The sequence below is a fragment of the Bombus terrestris genome, chromosome 7, assembly GCF_910591885.1.
Source record: "Bombus terrestris chromosome 7, iyBomTerr1.2, whole genome shotgun sequence".
NCBI classification, from domain to species: Eukaryota; Metazoa; Arthropoda; class Insecta; order Hymenoptera; family Apidae; genus Bombus; species Bombus terrestris.
Window position 1 is genome coordinate 21390774 of NC_063275.1, and position 19156 is coordinate 21409929.

The 19156-nt window shown below is 36.4% G+C and overlaps 1 protein-coding gene across 1 annotated transcript in view; it reads right to left on the bottom strand.

Moving 5' to 3' along the window:
• The window catches only part of LOC100643082 (UPF0489 protein C5orf22 homolog), a 423524-nt gene extending 410060 nt beyond the window's left edge, over window positions 1–13464 (bottom strand). The window contains exon 1 of the mRNA XM_012310637.3: window positions 13313–13464. Within this exon, the coding sequence (XP_012166027.1) occupies window positions 13313–13348 (36 nt within the window). The 5' untranslated portion in view covers window positions 13349–13464. The remainder of the gene's footprint in view (window positions 1–13312) is intronic.
• Window positions 13465–19156: the final 5692 nt, after the last annotated feature.

Sequence of the window (19156 nt, forward strand, 5' to 3'; positions counted from 1 at the left end):
AGAATCTAAATATTTTCTTAAATCGAAAATTTTGCAAAACTGCAAAAGTATAATCTCGGAATATAACAACACGTTATTTTGTTCATTTGTATGGAGATCAAGCAACGTTTCTTGTTATTTTTAGTTGATACTAAACAAGATTTTCATGATACATTTAACTCAACTACGAAACAACAAATTAAATATAATTAATTCAAAGAAAGATATAATGTCTAATTATTTTAAATCACAATTATTACTAGTCTAATCACAGATCAGTTAAGAGAAACAGAAGTAGAACATTCTATCAATTATTTCCAAGATGTTGCCACAAATTACATTAATATGAATCCCATAGATTACATTATAACCAGCCATATTATTAACATTTAATTTAAAATATTGATAATATCATTGATCGGGTAAGCTCGGTATTTGAAGAATGAATTGACATTGAGACCGAAAATTGACGAATTTTTTAAATGTAATCAATATTCTATCAACATTCCGTAATTAATATTACCTGCATATGATCAGATTTCACTATTTTAAACCATATTCGTAACGTTGATTCGATTGGAAATACAGTGGAGCTTAAAAATATCCGAAAATAGGCGGATAAAAATGATAGAATAATGGAACTTCTGAACAATAGAACAATCACCTTTCTCTAATACTACATTTTACTCGTTCAAATAAAAATCAAGAAAATTATCAATTTGTTTCAACATTTCAAAAACCCATACATTTCTGTCCGCTAAACTGCATTTTCGGCATGAGACAATCGATATCCCTATCATTTCCATTTGATTTTTATGCTCGAATGTAATGATAATGTAATAATAGTATTTATAACAGAAAAACGCATCTGTTACTGGCAGACATTCTGTTCGGATAACAAAATATTGCAACAGTAGAACGGATGACTGTACTGTATTTAACAATAAAGAAAAAAGTTAGTACATAATCAGATAAAGAATATCCCATAGCCTACAACAAATTGGTTGTCGTTACGCGAGCTATAATTTTATAATCAAAATATATGTTGTCAAAAATAAGCAAGTATCCAGATATCTTTGAGTAACAAGCAACCAGTGGATATCCAAACGAGACCATATCCGACCTGCAAAATGATCTGATAATCGCCAAGCTTCATCCTGCAATCGTTCGGTTTCGTTCACATTTCCCATAATCTTTTACTCAACTCTCAGCCCAGAAATCATCCTGTTGCGGATCAATCTTGGTAACAGTGAAAGAAGGTGGCAACCACGAAAGGTCCCGTTTGTTACGTGGCATCGGCATCCGATCTCGACGATGAGAAAAGAGCAACACAGTTGAGCATGAGCAGCCGCTTTTGCGCAATTTCCCTGTGGCCAGTGCCTCGTACAAGCGGCGACGTTAATAAGGTGTTAGCCGAGCTCGCGCATAATCGAGGAACACGGAGCATAGGATACGACGACGTTGCAACAAAGCGACGGTGACGGGTGCAGACGAGCCATATCCGGGACGTCGGCCAATAAAATTAATCGCTTTTGCTACATCGCCTGAATAATTTATGCTCGCTGCCGTGTCTAGGAATTGGCCGATCATCGTTCGGGACGTCGTCCGTGGCGTTCCGCTTGCGACATACACGGTCTTCATGGAACACCGAGGCCTCATTTGTATTCGTCACCACCACGAAAAATCATCTAGCCATCGACTTGATTATTTTTTTGGATGACGACTCCAAGTAAAGATCAACGGACGACTCGAAATACAGATCGAAGATCAATGACTTCGATCAATGGCTGGGAATTTGACGAACAAGATTTATGATCTCTAGTACGCTATATTTGAAACTCGAAGTGAAGAAGAGGAAAGGTAAAATACGACCACCGATTAGGTGTTTGAGAATTTAGAAATCTTGTTGTTTGTTTAGTGCAATCTTTGGAACAACGAGATAAAAGGAAGATCATCCTCGATAGCGAAGAATCGAAGATCCGTGAGAACAAGATTCGTGAATTTTAATATGTACGTGGGGACATTGAACATAATCGAGAGAAATTCATTTGCGTCTATAACGATGAGTCAGAAGCTTGAGAATTCTCGCGATGACTTGAAAAATTAAACAATACCATTTAATACGACGTGCAGGAAATTTATTAATATTTACGTGAACGTGTTAGAAGTTTGCAATATGAAATTTGTAAAATGTTGTGTTGTTTGAAATATTAATGCTTCCAAAGTTATACCGGAATAAACCAAAATCTCGTAAACTTAGATTCTAGAAACAAACTTTTCACAAATTTAACCAGATAACAAACTATTATGTTGATTTAACTATTGCACAAAGTTTCTTAGAACTTCTTGGGCAACCAGTACGAGTCTAGGATGGTACTTTTGCGGATCATTCGCTTAGAACTGATGTCTTTTTTTATCCTGAAAGTATCGCGATGGCCGCATGTCGTTGGCTCGTAAAAGCTGTCTACGTGCCAATTGGAAGATGCTTCCGTTTAACGTCTTCGTTGTTAGACAACAATGCTTCCTTCAGTCGTGGTATGCATTATTCAACGCATCAGGAAATCTGCTTCAGCACTTGAAGAGATTGACTCTTCCTCCGTAGATGGTTTCCATTTACTCGGTATTTTTCATATATTACCGAATCGAAGATACAAACAAGTTACGCTCGTTGAACGTCGTTGCTATTTTAATTGTTTCGCTTTTCTGGTAAATTGACGATACGATGATATGATATCGATATATGGAATATAAATTGGAAATCAGAAAATTTTCAAAAATTATTTAGTGAAGTTCGCTTTACGTCGAATATATACGTAAAGTTTTGCAATATTTAAATATACCTCGTAAGAAATTATTTACTACCATGCGATGCAAATTTCATCGACAGTAAATGCATTCTACTTGTAACGTAACAGGTCGATGGGTAATAAATAGCATTTCATTTCTACATGAGGAATTTCATTTACTTATTATCATAAGCGAAGAAGGTATTTCACCTTATGCAAAAAAAGATTATAAATATTTTTAATCTCTATCAGCATTTCTTCCACTTTAAAGGCTATCCAACACCCGCTCAACGCGAGATTCTTTTCCATCATATTGTTACAAATAAAGGAACAAGTCAAGATGCGTATGAAATACCAACTTCGAAGTGGCTTCACCTCACAAAACTCATTTTCATTTTAACTGAACGCAACAAAAATCATAGATCGTTTCCATCACTTTCTGTTCACGGTAAAATGAACGCCACTATACAGGATCCTCCAAAAGTCCTGCAACGGTTAAATATCCCCAAAAACAAAAGCATTTTTGAAACAAATGTTTCAGACAACAGTTTTCAAATCTTAAAAGTTGTATTGCATGGTCATATCCGTTTGAGCTTGAGCCAAGGATCAAGCTGACGTCGAGGTTAGCATGATTTTTTTAATGGTATACCCTATTTTTTGTCACACAATGTTAGAGCCGGGGGCAAGATCTTCCAAAACACTGGTTGATGACCTTTTCTTGATAAAAATTATCTGATTTATGAGCATCGAAAGAGGTAGTGACGCCGGCATTAGCATTATGCAGGATGTATCGCGTGGTCGTTGCGTATTTTACACCTCTTTGTATGTATGCATGAGTCTGTATCGTTGTGCTTTGTATATGTTTGGTCGAGTGGTGCTTAATTAATGAGACGTTCAATCTGATGTCTATCGACTGTTTGACGATCCCTTCAATCGTACATACAAAATTACCGACTACATTTATTGTAGTAAGATCTTTTGAAAAGATCTCCAGTCGTCAGCTTTAACATGTACATGATAAAAAGTAGACTGTATCATTAACGAGAATCGCGTTAACCTGGACCTGAGTTTGATCCTACCATTCAAGGTCAGACGAATATGACTATTCGGTAGGACTTTCAAGACCTTAAAACTTTGGTCTCAAACATTTTTGTCAAAAGTACATTGTTTTTTAGATAATTTCCCGTCCCGGAACTTATGGAAGACCTTGTATAACTTCTCCTTTAACGAAAAAAGGTATCCAACGTTAAGAACGCGTCGACGATCGCGAGGTGATTTGGCGCGATGTTTCAGAAATTCCATCCGGCCGTTAGCGAGATATTTATGCCGAATAGCCGGCACCTGGGTCATCAAAGTTCGTAAATATGCCATCGATCGCAGATTGAACGTCCCTGGCGCGGCGATGGTAAACAGCGAAGATCGTCGAACCTATCCAACCGAAGAGTAAAATAAAATTCAATTAACACGGTTGCGGCAGGGTAATTTCAGAGGCGCTGCAACCGCGTCTTTGTTGCCGCATTGGCCAACGATAGCGGCCCATCTTCCTTGAGTCTATCTGGTTTCCTCGGCTCGTATCATCGACGACGTGTTTTGCTGCCTTTGAATCGGCCAAGTATTACAAACACCTGCCGCAATTTACTGTAATCCGCGTGCAGTGGTACGTCTGTTTTCCACGTCATCAGCGTTAACGGACGTTTCGCGGTTGAAGCGCGAAGAGAAACCGGTTTTCCCTTATTTTAACCGCCTCAAGTCTTCTATATTATATACTACTGTTGTACATATATATATGTATATGCGACTATGCGTCGCGTATATCTCACGAACACCGCATCAGTGGTGTAATTATAACATTACTGGGATTTAGCGGCGCGCGATCGGTAGTGGCCGCTTGTTGGAAGGCCGTCGCGCTTTGATACAGAGTTGATGCGTGTTTAGCCGGTTAACCTTTCGCAAGTTATGCCATTTTGATGCATTGGTAGCTTGTTTCGCCGTGGAGGATCGTGTTTTCCACCGTGGAAGTGGTAGCTAAGCCAATGTCTTTATTACTATAAACGAATTGTAATCTTGTTGCTCCGCTCTCTCCTTAATTAGTTTTGCATTGCTTCAGCTCTTTTATCTCTACTTGTTAATACGATAATGCGACCATTGTAATTGTTTAGTTCTTGACGAAGTTTCTTTGATGTTACAGTATACGTGAGAATGATCGTAACCGTAGAAAGTAAATCTTTTTATTTTCAAACAAACTGCGTAAACTAAGAAGTTTACAAAGATACAAAGATGTATCCTTTGCTTTTGGAAAGACTGTTCGTAAATTTTGTGAAAGTAAAACTTGTCTTTGTAATCTGGACTTTCTAGCGTTAGCCTCCAGCTCTAGTGTTAGTTTCTAATTTGCGCCCTTTTTCTTTTAATAAGTAAGGGTGTGAATGATCATCGATCATTTTCCCTAGCAAACACAACGTTCTTTCTAGAACGAGAATATTTCTTTCGATATTCCACTTGGAAGATATAACGTTGGTTATTTTCCTCCGAACCAAGTACTTTCTGACCCTCGATTCTTCTAAGCTATTTCCAGTTTTTCCTTGCTATAGTCTCTATATGAAATAATGAAATGGTACTGAACTGAACTTTCCAAGTATCATTTTTCACAAAAAGCTAATACTCGAGCGCTTCACCAAATCTCTTCTCATTGGATTTATTCGTTTCATTGCACAGATGACTACATTGGTAGATTGGAAAGATCTCCTCGTCTATTTCATTGCATAACAGCTACATTGTACATTGATATATTGCTTTTCAGTAGATATTACGCTCATCAACCTCGGCACACGTAAATTATAATCGACATAAGTGCAAGTCTATCGATAATTATCCAACGCACAGTGTTCGACGATTAGTTGCTTCAGTCCAGCGTTAACACGTTCGTTGTATACGATTCGAATTCGACTACGTAACAAGGATGATACGTACACCGAGTAAGTAAGCGAGGAATGTGGGCGATCATTTCATTCGTGGTAAAAAAATGGCGAGAACAAAAGTGGAACGACGTACGAGTCTCTCGGGATCCAAACTGATCAACTCGACGTCTTATTAATTTTCCAACTTCGTTGCCACGCAATTTTAATGCTCAATCGTGAAAAGACAAATATCACACTAACGCAACAATCGTGAAAAGACAAATATCACGACTAACTTTAAAATAATTCATACAAAGGATATGTTTCAAAATGATTTATCAACAATGATTTATCAACGCGAACATAACATTACGGTTACTGTTAATCCAAGGTCCAGCTGATTATATACATGCGACCATAATTTATAAAGGATGACACACGTGCTTAAAAACGGAGAAAAGAAAGAGATGTGCAAACAACAAGCGTCGAGAAAATACTGAAATAACCGTAGGAAATGGCTCGTGACTGAAAAATGCGTTCAATTTTCCACGAATTCTGTCATTACTCCGGGGTGAGACTCGTCGAGAGGAGAGTTTCTGTGTAACCTGGCTACGGTAGCCATTACGAACAGGATTAGCCGTTAAAGAGGCAGCGTTTAGCAGCGCACTCATAAATCACGTGGAAGCGACAAGCAATTATAATAACTATCGTCGGCTATAGACGCATAAATAAAATAGTAGAACCCCTCGGCTAGGTAATGAGGCGTGCGAAACGGGATGCGAACCAGTTTCTCGACTCGTTAATCGCGACACGGGCAAACAGGGAAAGGTACTTTCACGGAAAAGATCGTCGCGACCGACGAATATTCGTCGAGTGTCATTTTTTTCAAAAACAGCACGGATATTAATTCCATATTTTGAGAGATTGGAAGCAATCGATTCAATAAATTTGTTATGCTGGTCGATAAATTACGAGCAACCCTCGAAAGAAGATTATTAAATTGTTCGAAAAATGTATATAAACTCTGTAAAAAATATTTTGTACGGAGAAATAAAGAAATAGAGAAAAAGAAGAGAGAGATAAATTCGTCAAGGTGGTCTAAGAATTACAATGGGAAATCAAATAATAATTATTAGTTGCGAAAAATTCATAGTGTCTCTGACAGTCGATTTATGTTATCATATAATGTATGTTATGTTATCTACTATGTATTTTTGCAAAATATTGCTTCATAAGAAGGTTGCTTACAACTGTAATTAACGTCTAACTAGCCATTAATTAACATAGTTACTTAATCGAGCCAAGCGACCCAAAGTAAATAAGGACTTCAACGATTATATTGGCTGTAAACTGGTTTGTATTCTTATCTTATAACATAGTAACCGCAAAACCATTACCGCGTTTGATAGTTTTCTATTATAACTTTTTAATAGAGTTTTAAATCACCTATGTTTATGTTGCATTTTTCGTTTAATAATATCTATAAAATACGCTAACAAAGTTCGATTATTAAACGTTAGGTCAGTTATTAACCTATCAGCCATTGAATTGGAAATACTAACAACTCGATAAAAATCACTAATGAAAGTTCAGAATTTGTTGAATTATTTAATTTAATAAAAATAACCACAGAATACTATCCTTATGTTTTCTTCCACACTGATCGTAAAATAAAATTAGAAATAAATATCTTTCCACTAAATCATTGAAATCGTTTAGAAGAACAATCCAAAGAATGCTCTTCTTACGAAGTGAAATTACAAATAAGTAGCTATTCGCTAAAACGCTTAAAACCATTGAAAAAAAGGAGAAAGAAAAACAGTTCAAAGAGTGCTACCAGTGTTTAAAGTTACTCGTCGCTCGAGTCTCATATTGGATCGCCAATCGCGTCTCAACGCCAACTAATATTTCGGTCAAGTATTTTGAAATGCCAATGGTAATTGCTGTTCGCTTGTCCATGCATAATAGTTTTTATAGTTCCATTAATTTCGCCGCAGTGTGTCGTCGCTCATGAAAGGACGCCTTTAGTTTTTAATATGAATGTTGCGATGATTGGCAGATCGATTCATACGAGCGTGAATTAGAGACAATATTTTATTGCAACGCGGCTTCTCCAGCGATACGTTATTGCTTCATAAACGATGATTCCTGATCTTTAACCGTGCTCCCGCAATCATTCCGAGTACGAGCCGGTGTTATTTACGGGCCACATAAATGCCAATTACGTATCAAGGCTCATAATGTGCATAGTCTGATAAAAATTCGATTCATCCCGCACGTTTGAAAAAGGGTTGGTATAAAAGATAAATTATGATGAAACGTTTTGTAGGTACTTGTCTGATGTATGCACCTTAATGACTTGTTTATTATTTCGTTATTACTACGCTATTTCAAAATAATATTTGATTAATATGTATACTACTAGAATTATATGTAATAAACATTCTATTATACAAGTATAATATTCATACGATACTTAATACATATTTAATTCCTTACGCTATCGTAATGTAGTATATCGTGTGCTCGGATGAAATTGAAATTTTTCTACGTTTAATTCCAGTGGAAGTACAATGGTGTCGAAGTGGAAACATTTGCGCATTGAAATGTTAAGATAACAAGGTATTGAAATAGTGAAACCTTTACGCAATGAAAGTTCACACAGTACTGTCTTATTGTATCAATAAAGATATAAACACACCCAGCATAAGCTGCTTATAGATGAATAGTAAGTTTAAAACAATTCGCGTCAATGAATCATAAGCCATTCCCATTGTGTGTCTCAGAAAGTATTGTACATTCTGAAACTCCAATTTGCTCAGATAAAATGAATGATAAAAAATGAAACTCGAATGAAAAATATATCATCTTCACCGATATAAAAGTACATTCTAAATGGCGTAGATATAGAAATGTACTTCACTGTAATAAACATTTCAAAAGCGAATAACAGTCACGGCGGAATGCACATTAGAACAGTGGAATGGATTTAACCTATTAAACAGTTTAACGTATAATTAATAATCAAGAATATCCTCGGATAAATATATCATTACGCTTGAAATATTCACAAGTCATCATTAATTGACGGGTTAGCAAGTTGACCGTTACGATGATCATCGATAATCCGAGTTCATTAAACTCGATTAAAATAAGATAAATTTTATGGATTAAAAAATGTTCAACAATGACATAGACGACGTTGTTACATGAAAAATACGCAAATACAATATAATATTTTGGAAAAATTAAATGGTATGGTATATTTCAGTCTACCGTGACCCTCGAGATAAAATGTATAAAATTCACACGACGATCTGTTAATATTAACTTCAAAATTTTACATCCTCGAGCCACCAGTCGATTCTCCCCAAAGATACGCCTAATTTCCAATTCTATTATCCAGAAGCTACAGTTTTATCGATCGACTAGCACAAATTTCTCTCAATCGAGCACAAGTATAACACAATTACGATGCAACAGCACGTGTCATCGAATGTTTGCCAGGGAACCACCGCGAGGTAGGATCGTTGCCCTGTCAGCCCCTGTTATACAGCACGAGATTAGCGATAACGTGACTATGTTCTGTCACCTAAAGCACATATACCAGCCGAGTTCCCGGAACGGTGCTCCACGTAGTACTTCGTTCCTGGTAAAAACGCATTAATTAGATTTCCACTTAGCTGCCCTTCCTACGTTGCTATCCAAAGCGAAGCCTGTAAAGCCTCAAGGTCGCGGATACCTCATCGACGCTGGAATTCGAGCCGAGTTTCGAATTTCCAAGCGGAATGAACGCGAGTAGCTAGTTGAAGCAAAGAGGTGAAGAAGAAGAGAAAAAAAGAATTGAATTGAAGATTCGAAGAAGAAGAAGAAGAGCAAGAGACGTTGAAGTAGACGTTGCAGGGAGTAGAGAAACTTGGTGAAAGATGTGGATGAATAAAGTCGAAACTGATGTAATTAAGAAACTGATAGATGACACAGGTAGCATAAAAGGAGAGTTTAGTAATTATTTATAGAGCGGCGATCTCACCGATCTCAATGATCTTAAAATATGTTCTCGGTGCTAACATTCTGTGCAACTTTTCTCTGTATGTGTTAACGTCGCTTGGTTTTGGTCTTCGAGATATTCGCAAAAATCTTCAGTTCAATCTACGATACGATCACACTTCGTTCTGAAATAGACAGACGCCTCACGGCGTCCGTATTTTCGCGTAGTTCGACCTAACTCATTTTCGATAATCAGTTTCAACTCGAGTAGGAAAGAAACATCAATGGGATAAGTTCAAATTTTTTTTTTTTTTGTTATTTGTTTCTTAATATTCACAATTTGTCCATTTTGGACATTAGGTCGAATTTTTTAGCAGTTATATTATTATGTAGGTGGCTACCCCCAGCGGGATACCATCCTCGCGTTTGCTAGGTTATAGCCTCTGCGAGGTCTGCTGGGTGCTTCCTTTTTAGCCTTCTGTCCATGTTTAAGGTGTTGAACGTTTCCGCAGCTAGCCAGTTTGGGCGTGTTGCTATTCTTATCTTGTATTTTTCTGCGTATCTGCTAATTTCTTGCTTGGCCGTTGGGATAAGTTCAAATGAGATAATTATTCGGCTACCTCGCGCTACTGTGAGATAATTTAAGGTGTTACACAATGAGACAGACACGATTCGTATTAAGCTCTATATTATCTCAGCGTTATTCAAAATTGGAAACGCTTGAACTATGACACTGAAAAAAGCAACTATTCGATTATCAAAATCATATTGTCGTCGAACCAGAAGCCTTTACATATGTCAGAAACTATAGCTGGGTGATACCTATAGGGAACAATTGATCTTGACAATATATTTCAAGATCATTGAAATCAGGAGTTCGTTCGCTTTGTAAATAAATTACCGAGATTTTTAATAAAATCCTTTTCGATCGTAATGTAGTTGGCATTTACAAATGTAACTTTACTTCAGAATAGCGCTACAAGCTAAAATAAATTATTCCAGCGTTTGTGACTTCTTTCTTTATATTTTGCGTGGGATTTACATCCATTTTAATTAAAAACTCGCATTCAATCTTTTTACACCGAAATCCTTTAGCTATTTTAATTTCTGAATTGAAGATGATAGTAGATAATTGTAAAAAAGAGAAACTAAAGAGGAAAATAAAGGAATAATAGAAGAAAGAACGACAAGTGACATCGCTAAAGAAACGAAACTGAAAAAATTCTATCTTTGAAGAGAAAGAAAGATTTTGTAGAAAAGGGAGAAACAGAAAGATCGAAGAGAAAATGGGGATAGGGAACATAAAAGAGAAATACTACATAAAAAGCTGCAAAATAAAATCGCAAGAAGAAGACAAACTGGTAGCAAAAGGCGAGTGCAATAAAAATGTAAAGATACAAAGAGCAACCGTAAATTGGGGGAAGGGAAAGTAAATTAGCGAATCTATTTCTGTCAGCAAGAGAAGTACAAGAGAAGTACAACAGAAGGAAATGGACGGTTCAATTGCAAAAGCAAATAACGAGAAAACATTCATTAAGAGAACGCGAATCATATCGTAGGAAGGGCGCACAAAATTGATCACCGAAATAATAAAAGTATAGAAAAACGAACAGATAGAAGAAATCACGGAAATAAAAGAGCAAGCAAATACAAGAAGGCACTTCTTTCTAAGAAGGGCACTTCTCTTTATGAAGAACATGCGAAGTAGCCAAGAACGACCAGGAACGATAGAAGAGGAATATGAAACAACCAAAAAAGGATTTTCACAATTTAAATATGGAATATATATTTATGCAAACACATAAAATCATTTGTAGCTTCCAATTGGAAAATTACCGGCAGTCGTAATTTTTAACAAACGTTGTATTCGAAATTATTCGTGCGGAAATTATTCAAAAATAATGAAATACTCCTGAAACCTAATAGTTGACTTCTTGCGTCCATTACGCGATTAAGCATAAGAGAAAAAAGAGAGCTGCAGACGGGAACGAAACGCGTGGAGAGGGCAAGGAGCCACAGGGAAGGAAAGAAAAAACATGGAAAGACCGCAGAATGTGAAAAACGAACGAGCAAAACCCGGCGTAAAAATACGCGGAGGTGAAAGAAGAAAGCGAAAGCACGGCAAAAAGCGACCGATGCAACAGCTAAGAGGAGGGAACGAAACAAAAGCAACAACTTAACATGCACGGTGAAGGAATTAAAAGAAGTAAGAATACAGGAACTCGAAGTGAAGGGCCTGAGGAGAAGTGGACGAGGAAGAAGACGAAGCGGAGGAAGAAGCAGAAGTGGCAGAACAAAGGGAAGAAAGGTACAAAATAAACAACGTTGACCAAGTGGAATAAGAAGTGAAAGTACAAGATAACGTATCTAACAGGCAGAAGAATAATATAAAAAGAAGCGACTATCTAAAGCGAATAAGAGAATGAAATAAAAGAGTAAGATAGAAAGAAAGAACGAGAAGATAGAGGCTAGACAGAGTACGTAAGTGGGGCCAAAAGTACATAGTGCGGCTCGCGGACCGCCATAACCTTTTATCAGTTATCTAATTAGCCGTTGCATTTAATTAGCGACCCGAGAAGAGGGCCGAGGGAGATAGAGCAGGCAGCGCGCGAGACCGACGTACGCTTCTCTGCACAGTCGTACGTAATTTTAATCGGTGCTCACGTCAGATAACGAAGGGTCGACGGATGAGCCGGCATTCGCCGCGTTTGCAATTAGCCATGTTTTTATTTATTCGAGTATCTGGCTCCTATTGCGCCGCGTACCGACCGCCAGAAAGAGAACCAGACACCAGGAAAGGTAGTTTCTCGAGTACGTATCTTCTTTGATTTCGAAAGATCCTCTGATAATTACAGCGTTGTTCGTTTTTTGTTTTCGATTCAAACTTTTTAGAGTTATTACGCAGGTTGCTTGGTAGGATGATGACGATTAATTGAAAGTAAAGATTAATAGTTGGAGAAATTGTTCGAAGTAATTGCACGGGGTGACTTGTGAGAATTAACGAGCGTACTTATGGAAATATGTATATCTACATTGATTGACTTCCTATCTTCTATTTTGATCGATTCTCTAAATAAATCTAATTCTTCCAGTTTTTCTACTTTCTGATATCTGGAGGAAGTAGAAGTCCAACTACTGTATGATATAGATATAACCACATGATACGGTATTCTACGGAACTTTAGTTGGTAATATGATCCAAAAAGATAGGATAACAATCAAAATTTTCGTCACTGAGTCTCATTTTTGACGTTTCAATCAAAGAATATTAGTATATTCTCGGGTAGACTGTTCGATTATCACCAACTTTTATTTCAATTCTTAATTTTTATATAGTTTCAATACCATACTTTGTCTCCAAGGATTAGATATACATTATATTCCAACTAACTCGCGAAAAAGTTTGCGCATTTGGTTGTTAGCACGAATTACAAAATCCTCTACATCTGCAACCTTGCATGAAATTTCACGGAATGCAAACCTCACGATGAACCAACTTCGAGAACGCAACCTCTTTCATCGTTATCATTCCAAAGGCATCGTTCGATTTGGTAAGGCGAATACGCGTAAAGAATAGAACGATCCATCGCGAATCCAACACGATGGACGCGATTGTTACTCGTTCGAAGCAAAAAGAAAACGTTTACGTAACGATGGACGACTTACCTTCGTCGGATCCTCGATGAAGCTGCCGATGGTCATCACGTGTAGGGTAACCTCGCGCGTGTTTTCCAACTCCTCGAGAGTAGCGTAGAGACCCTCGCTGACGAAATAGGGCTCGGGGCACGTGAGCCTGTAAACGATCGGCAAATTAGATAATGAACAGGAATGCGTCAAGTTGCATCCGTCGATGGCGAAACCGCTATGGACTAAGCTAAACTCTTCTCTACGTACAACCCCGAACGTATGTACGTACGTTGGATAACGTAATTAGCGTTATGTAAGCGGTCGAGCGAGTTTGCTTCTTGCGAGGTTCATTAATGGAACGCTATTAGAATAACGAAATATGTTCTTTATTGTTTCATGTAAAAGTTACTGTTAGGGTGACTCGAAAGGATTGGCTGTTATTGTAAAAAATTTAGAAGAGTTATGCAAGTTGTAAACACGAGGAATCTGTCGATAATTTACAGTAGACAGGTGATAACTAAGAGTGTCGATAATTTACGAGCATATAAATACGGAAAGTTTTTACGCGAAATTCTTGAAAAAATAGTCGTAATTGGAAGTAAAAATTTGGAAGCTGTTCTTTGCTTGTAATATTTCAGAATATAAAACCTATATTTTTAACTGTTATTACATAATAGAAAACAGTCGAAATGAAAGCTTTAGTCGAATTTAGTAGTATTTCCCAACATAGTTAGTAATTTATTAAACATTTTAACGGATTTGTGATAACGGTATATGAATTTTATCTAAATGTACGAATTAATGATGAATTAATAATTAGTAGAAGTATTGGGCTGGCAACTAAGTGATTGCGGATTTTGTCAATACCACCTAATGACAAAATCCGCAATCACTTAGTTACCAATCCAATAGGAGCTATGCTCACTACGTCATTGAAGATTTAATACAAACAAATTTACCAATATGTATATATATAATATTTTAACCCTTAATTAACTTAAAATATAAAATATATTTTTATAGATTGTAACTACTATAGTCTGGATACTACATTACTATAATAGTGCATACGACTATATTCCAGAAAATAGAGACAGCTAGAGACAAGCAATTTGAGAAGATTTCTCTAGATAAAATGTGACAATATTTCTGTATGTATATCTTTAGTCGAAATTTCTATAGCAATGCAGCTTACACGTGAAATCCTCTAACAGTTTTAACTCTAAACAGCAAAGAGCTCGTATATAAGGAACGGCATAACCAATCCAATTTAACAACGTCTTCTCTAGACCAGCGATAAGAGCAAATAGAGCATAAGTACAATTACATATACCATTGTAAAATTATTCAGAAAACCCGTAAAGTACAATCAGAATCACATTTTAATTTCAATTACTAAAAATTACTGCTATAAAGTTTCACAATGGATGTTGAATTTCTAAATTAACATTTATTTTCCGGTACCTTTCTTAGCCTGATCTTCAGCGAAACAAAGACGAAGAATCCATCTATGATAATAGCAACGTATATCTTTTATACGTCATACACGATATATCGTTAGAGAGATTGATCAAGCTACGCAGAAGTCACGTCGATCTGCTCCATTAATTAAACTACATAGAACAACGACAATCGTAAAGATTACTTTTCAGTAGCTTCTTTGGAATTTACAATTACTTATGCTTCTTCTTTACGGTAAATAAATTTACAGAAATAGGTTTTCTTCTATCAGATGTTGGACACCAACAATGTACCTGAATGATGCGAAATGAATAACTTTATAAGAAGCGAGGTTGTTGATCTTTCGCTTCTTAGAGGTTCAAATGAGACATTGCGAGTAGAAATAGACGACTCGCAATAGATGCGAATACAAAAAGAATCAAGCTGGTCGAAACCACATTCTTAACTATAGTTCTTGTAGGAGCCTTCGTTACATAAAAAACCATGCTTCTTGCCCTTTCTTTCGCAAAACCGCAACAACATTCTTGCGAAGGTATATACACGAGAGCATCGATATTATTGCCAAGGAGGAACGCGTGGTATCATTATCGCGAGAAACAAGAAAAAAGGAGAAAGGAAGGTAAAGTGTGGAGCGAAAGGGAGGCAGAGAAGGAAGGACTGGAAGTATCCTCCTCCGTTCAACTTCGTGCACCAGGAGGTTCCTCGATTACGCGGCCATTCGAAATTTTCGAGGCTCTTCCGACAGCGGCGAGAATCACCCTCGAAATTGATGTTGCCTGGCCACGCGATCTCTCCGAGCCACTCGAGCCTCTGCTCGATATTTCTCGCCTGCTCTATCCCCTTTCCGCCACTCGAACAAGACGCTGCGTGAACATATTTATTACAGCTGCCCGTGACCCCTGCAGCATACTTTATTGGTTATGGCCTCGTAAATAGGATGTTTTGTCGAGATTCATCTCGCGTTATGCTCGTTGTTGCTCGCGATGACTTAATACCGGAAGATTGATTACGTATGGAATGTTAGTGGCGTTGATGGTCGTACAGAAATTTCAACATCATTTGCGGAAATTTTATGATATTCGATGGATATAAAAAATATTCGCGCATTGTTGTATTTATTATACCATCTATATATTAATTACTTACGTTACATATATTAGGCACTTTTATATCATTACAAATGTTTGATACGGTACAGATGAAATGTACAGAAGCAGACAGAAAGGAAACACTTCGTTGGAAAGCAATGGAACGTGCCAGTATATTTTTTCGTAATTAACCTTCTTGGGGGTAATGGAACATTACATTTAGCAGGAAGATTGAGAGCAATAATGGACTAAACAACATTTTTTAACGAATTTATGCCATTGATTTAATCCAATAAGCTGTATGAATCGTTCGTGAGTTTTAATACGTTAAATGAAAAAATTATTTTAACGTGATTATGTTAGAATTTTATTAATAATTTGATCTTATCTTTTCATCGCGTTCTCGCAGACCTTCAGAAACGATGAGACGATCATTTAACGATTTGAAATACAGCAAAAGGTAAACGATGACATTGGTAATATAAATGTATCAAATAGAAACGAATTACAGTTAGAAATGATAATGAACGAAACATAAAACGGAACGTATAGTATCTTTATAGCAGTATCGTTTAAATTATATTGTATACGGTCTATTTGTTAAAATAAATTCCATCTCTCATAAAACATATTAATTCTTCGTTAAAAAACCTCCAACTATACAAATAATAATTTTCTCAGAATTAAACAAATTTACACATAAATCAGTATTCAATGGTAGCTCACTAAACTACTTGTGTACCGTAAAGATCAAATCGCATTCACTAACTCCGCTAAGTAAATAACCCTTCAAGTATGTTCCTTAATGCGCTCCCATTGGAAAATTTACGGCTATTAACAAACGTTCACAAATCGAACGGCATTAACAAACGAGATAGGGTCGTTAAGTCGTTGGAAATTGACCGCTAAAACGATAAATCAACAAATGTAACGATAATAAACGAAAACGCAGCGCGCACTTTCGCTTGCAGCCTTTTTAAAACACGATCACCCGTTTTCAATTATCGACTACGGAGTTACGCTTCCAGCAAACAAACGCTGCCGTCTCCTAGGTAGGGGCTTTGGATCCTTTTCAATTAGAAACGGAGTGTGAAAATTAATTACCATCGCCCAAAACCGGTCCAGCCACAAAATGCTCCCACGCGATCTTTACAAGCCGCCGCGGTTCCGTATAATTAACAATTTATACGAAGCAATTCACCGGTGGCCTTTCGCGTGGCCACGTAACCAATAGATCTCTTCGATCCTCGAATCGATCAATCGCCCACGTGGCTCTCGGTGAAATCACATTCGTTTTAAATACCAAGACCCACGGACGGTTTACAAATTTTCTTAACGATACTGTATTCTTTTTCTTTTCTTTTCTTCTTTTTCTTTTTTTCTTAAGATAAATTGTTTCTTATACTAGATAAAATCAGGTTCTGTTGATTTTGATCATTTTCTCTGTAGGACTTTTATTCTATTTCACGTGAGACACGAATGATTAAAACGATATTTAGTTATTTCAATGAGAAGTTAAAATTACCATGTTTCAATCTTATTCTCGTTTTAGCAAACGAAAGGGAATTGTAACGTTTTAAGATGTTTGATAGGAAATTGAGGCGAGAGTTCACGCATACCAATAGAGAGTTTCTCGCAATTCGTTTAAGCTTGAGATATTTTTTAACGTTAGAGAAATACAACTCGGTCGAGGTTATTGGAAAAATGTGACAGGTTTAACGTGTGTCTTAATAAGATTATTTCCTAAGCAGAAAATTGTTATGAGCGTGAAATTAGAAGTTAATACAGAGAAATAAATTTCAATCGGATTGGCTTGAATCCTCGCAGAAATTATTCTGAAGAGAAATGAAACAACGTAAAAGAATTGAGAATTTTTAAATAAAGAAACTACTATACGTGCTATATGAATGAATAACTTAACACGTCCTTCTCGTTCAACGGGTTAAGAAAGAAGAAAATGAAGAAGGTAACGATAAGCAACGGTAGGCTTCTTTTAATATATTAAGGCTGCTTTTAAAATTTTCTGAAAGTAATTGAAATTACACGAAGAATTATACTAATCGATTGTGGAATTTACACGCGCAAAGTGTTCGAAGATTTAGGAATCAAGTAGCTTAGATATTTAATAATTTAAAATCTTGAAAATATTCGAAAATGTAAAGATACAAGAATTTAATGGAAGTACCGTATAGAAAAAGTTGCATGAGCAAGGGAGTAACGAGGTTCGAAGAAAAATTTCAGCACATAAGGAAGAATTTGATTAAATGGTATATAATTATTCGGAGGATTCTTGGACCGTTCATTAAATTCAATCTTTCCGCGTAACGACTTCAACGCCTATAATTTTCAATGTTCATAATTGAAATTCGTCCGGTTATTCTGTTATTCGATCGATTTTATAGCATCGATGAATCTATAATTAAATAACAAGAAAAGTAAAATTGAAATCGAGATTTTTACATGGCCATTAATTAAAAAAGTCGAGAATTAATTATAAGAGGAATATACCGATCGTAAAATGCGTCTGGAAAATGAAACCGAGTGAATAACCATTTTTCGAGGTCTTTGCGATTCTCCAGCACGCTAGTGAAATTAGTTTTATAGATTGAAAATTATTGTCGCATAAACGAATGATAGTTTTCTTTCTTTTTCTCTGCCTTTTTGTCCGTTAAAGGACGGCTTATTAGTTAAATGTGATTTCGATTTAAATAAGAATCGCCTCCCACGATGAAACATCTAATAAACACCTCTTAACTCTCAACATATTTCTCAGTCTGCCGTAAACATTTATATTCTGCGAGAGTAATTTACAAACGAGCATCGCGACCGAGGAAAACGCAACGCGAATGCCACTAACGATCGCACCTCGATGGCTCATTAATTTATTCGTTGCGTTTCCATGAATCATCACCTCGCCACCGCGTGTTTGATCATCTCTTAACGAAGACCATTGTGCGACAAGTATTTGTTAAATATTTTTATCTGATAGATTAGTTGGCATGTATCCTTGATAAATATGTATAGAATGGATTGTTTCATACTGTTCCATTTTTTAATGAAACGTTTGTTCTGGTAGTTTCTCCTATCAACTCCGCTATTGTTAAATTAGATTTGAATTAGACCGGGACAATTTGATTTAGATTTCAGTTAATCTATTGGATCTATTGGTTAATTTTACGCTATTTAATTTTCATTTCTCTATTTTAATATCTTACGTGATCGATGTCGTAGACACTAGCTATATGGAGTACGTAAAATATACGATATAATGTAAATTAAGGTGAAGAATAGGTACTGCAAAATTCGGTAATTTATAATTCAAACTGCGTTATCT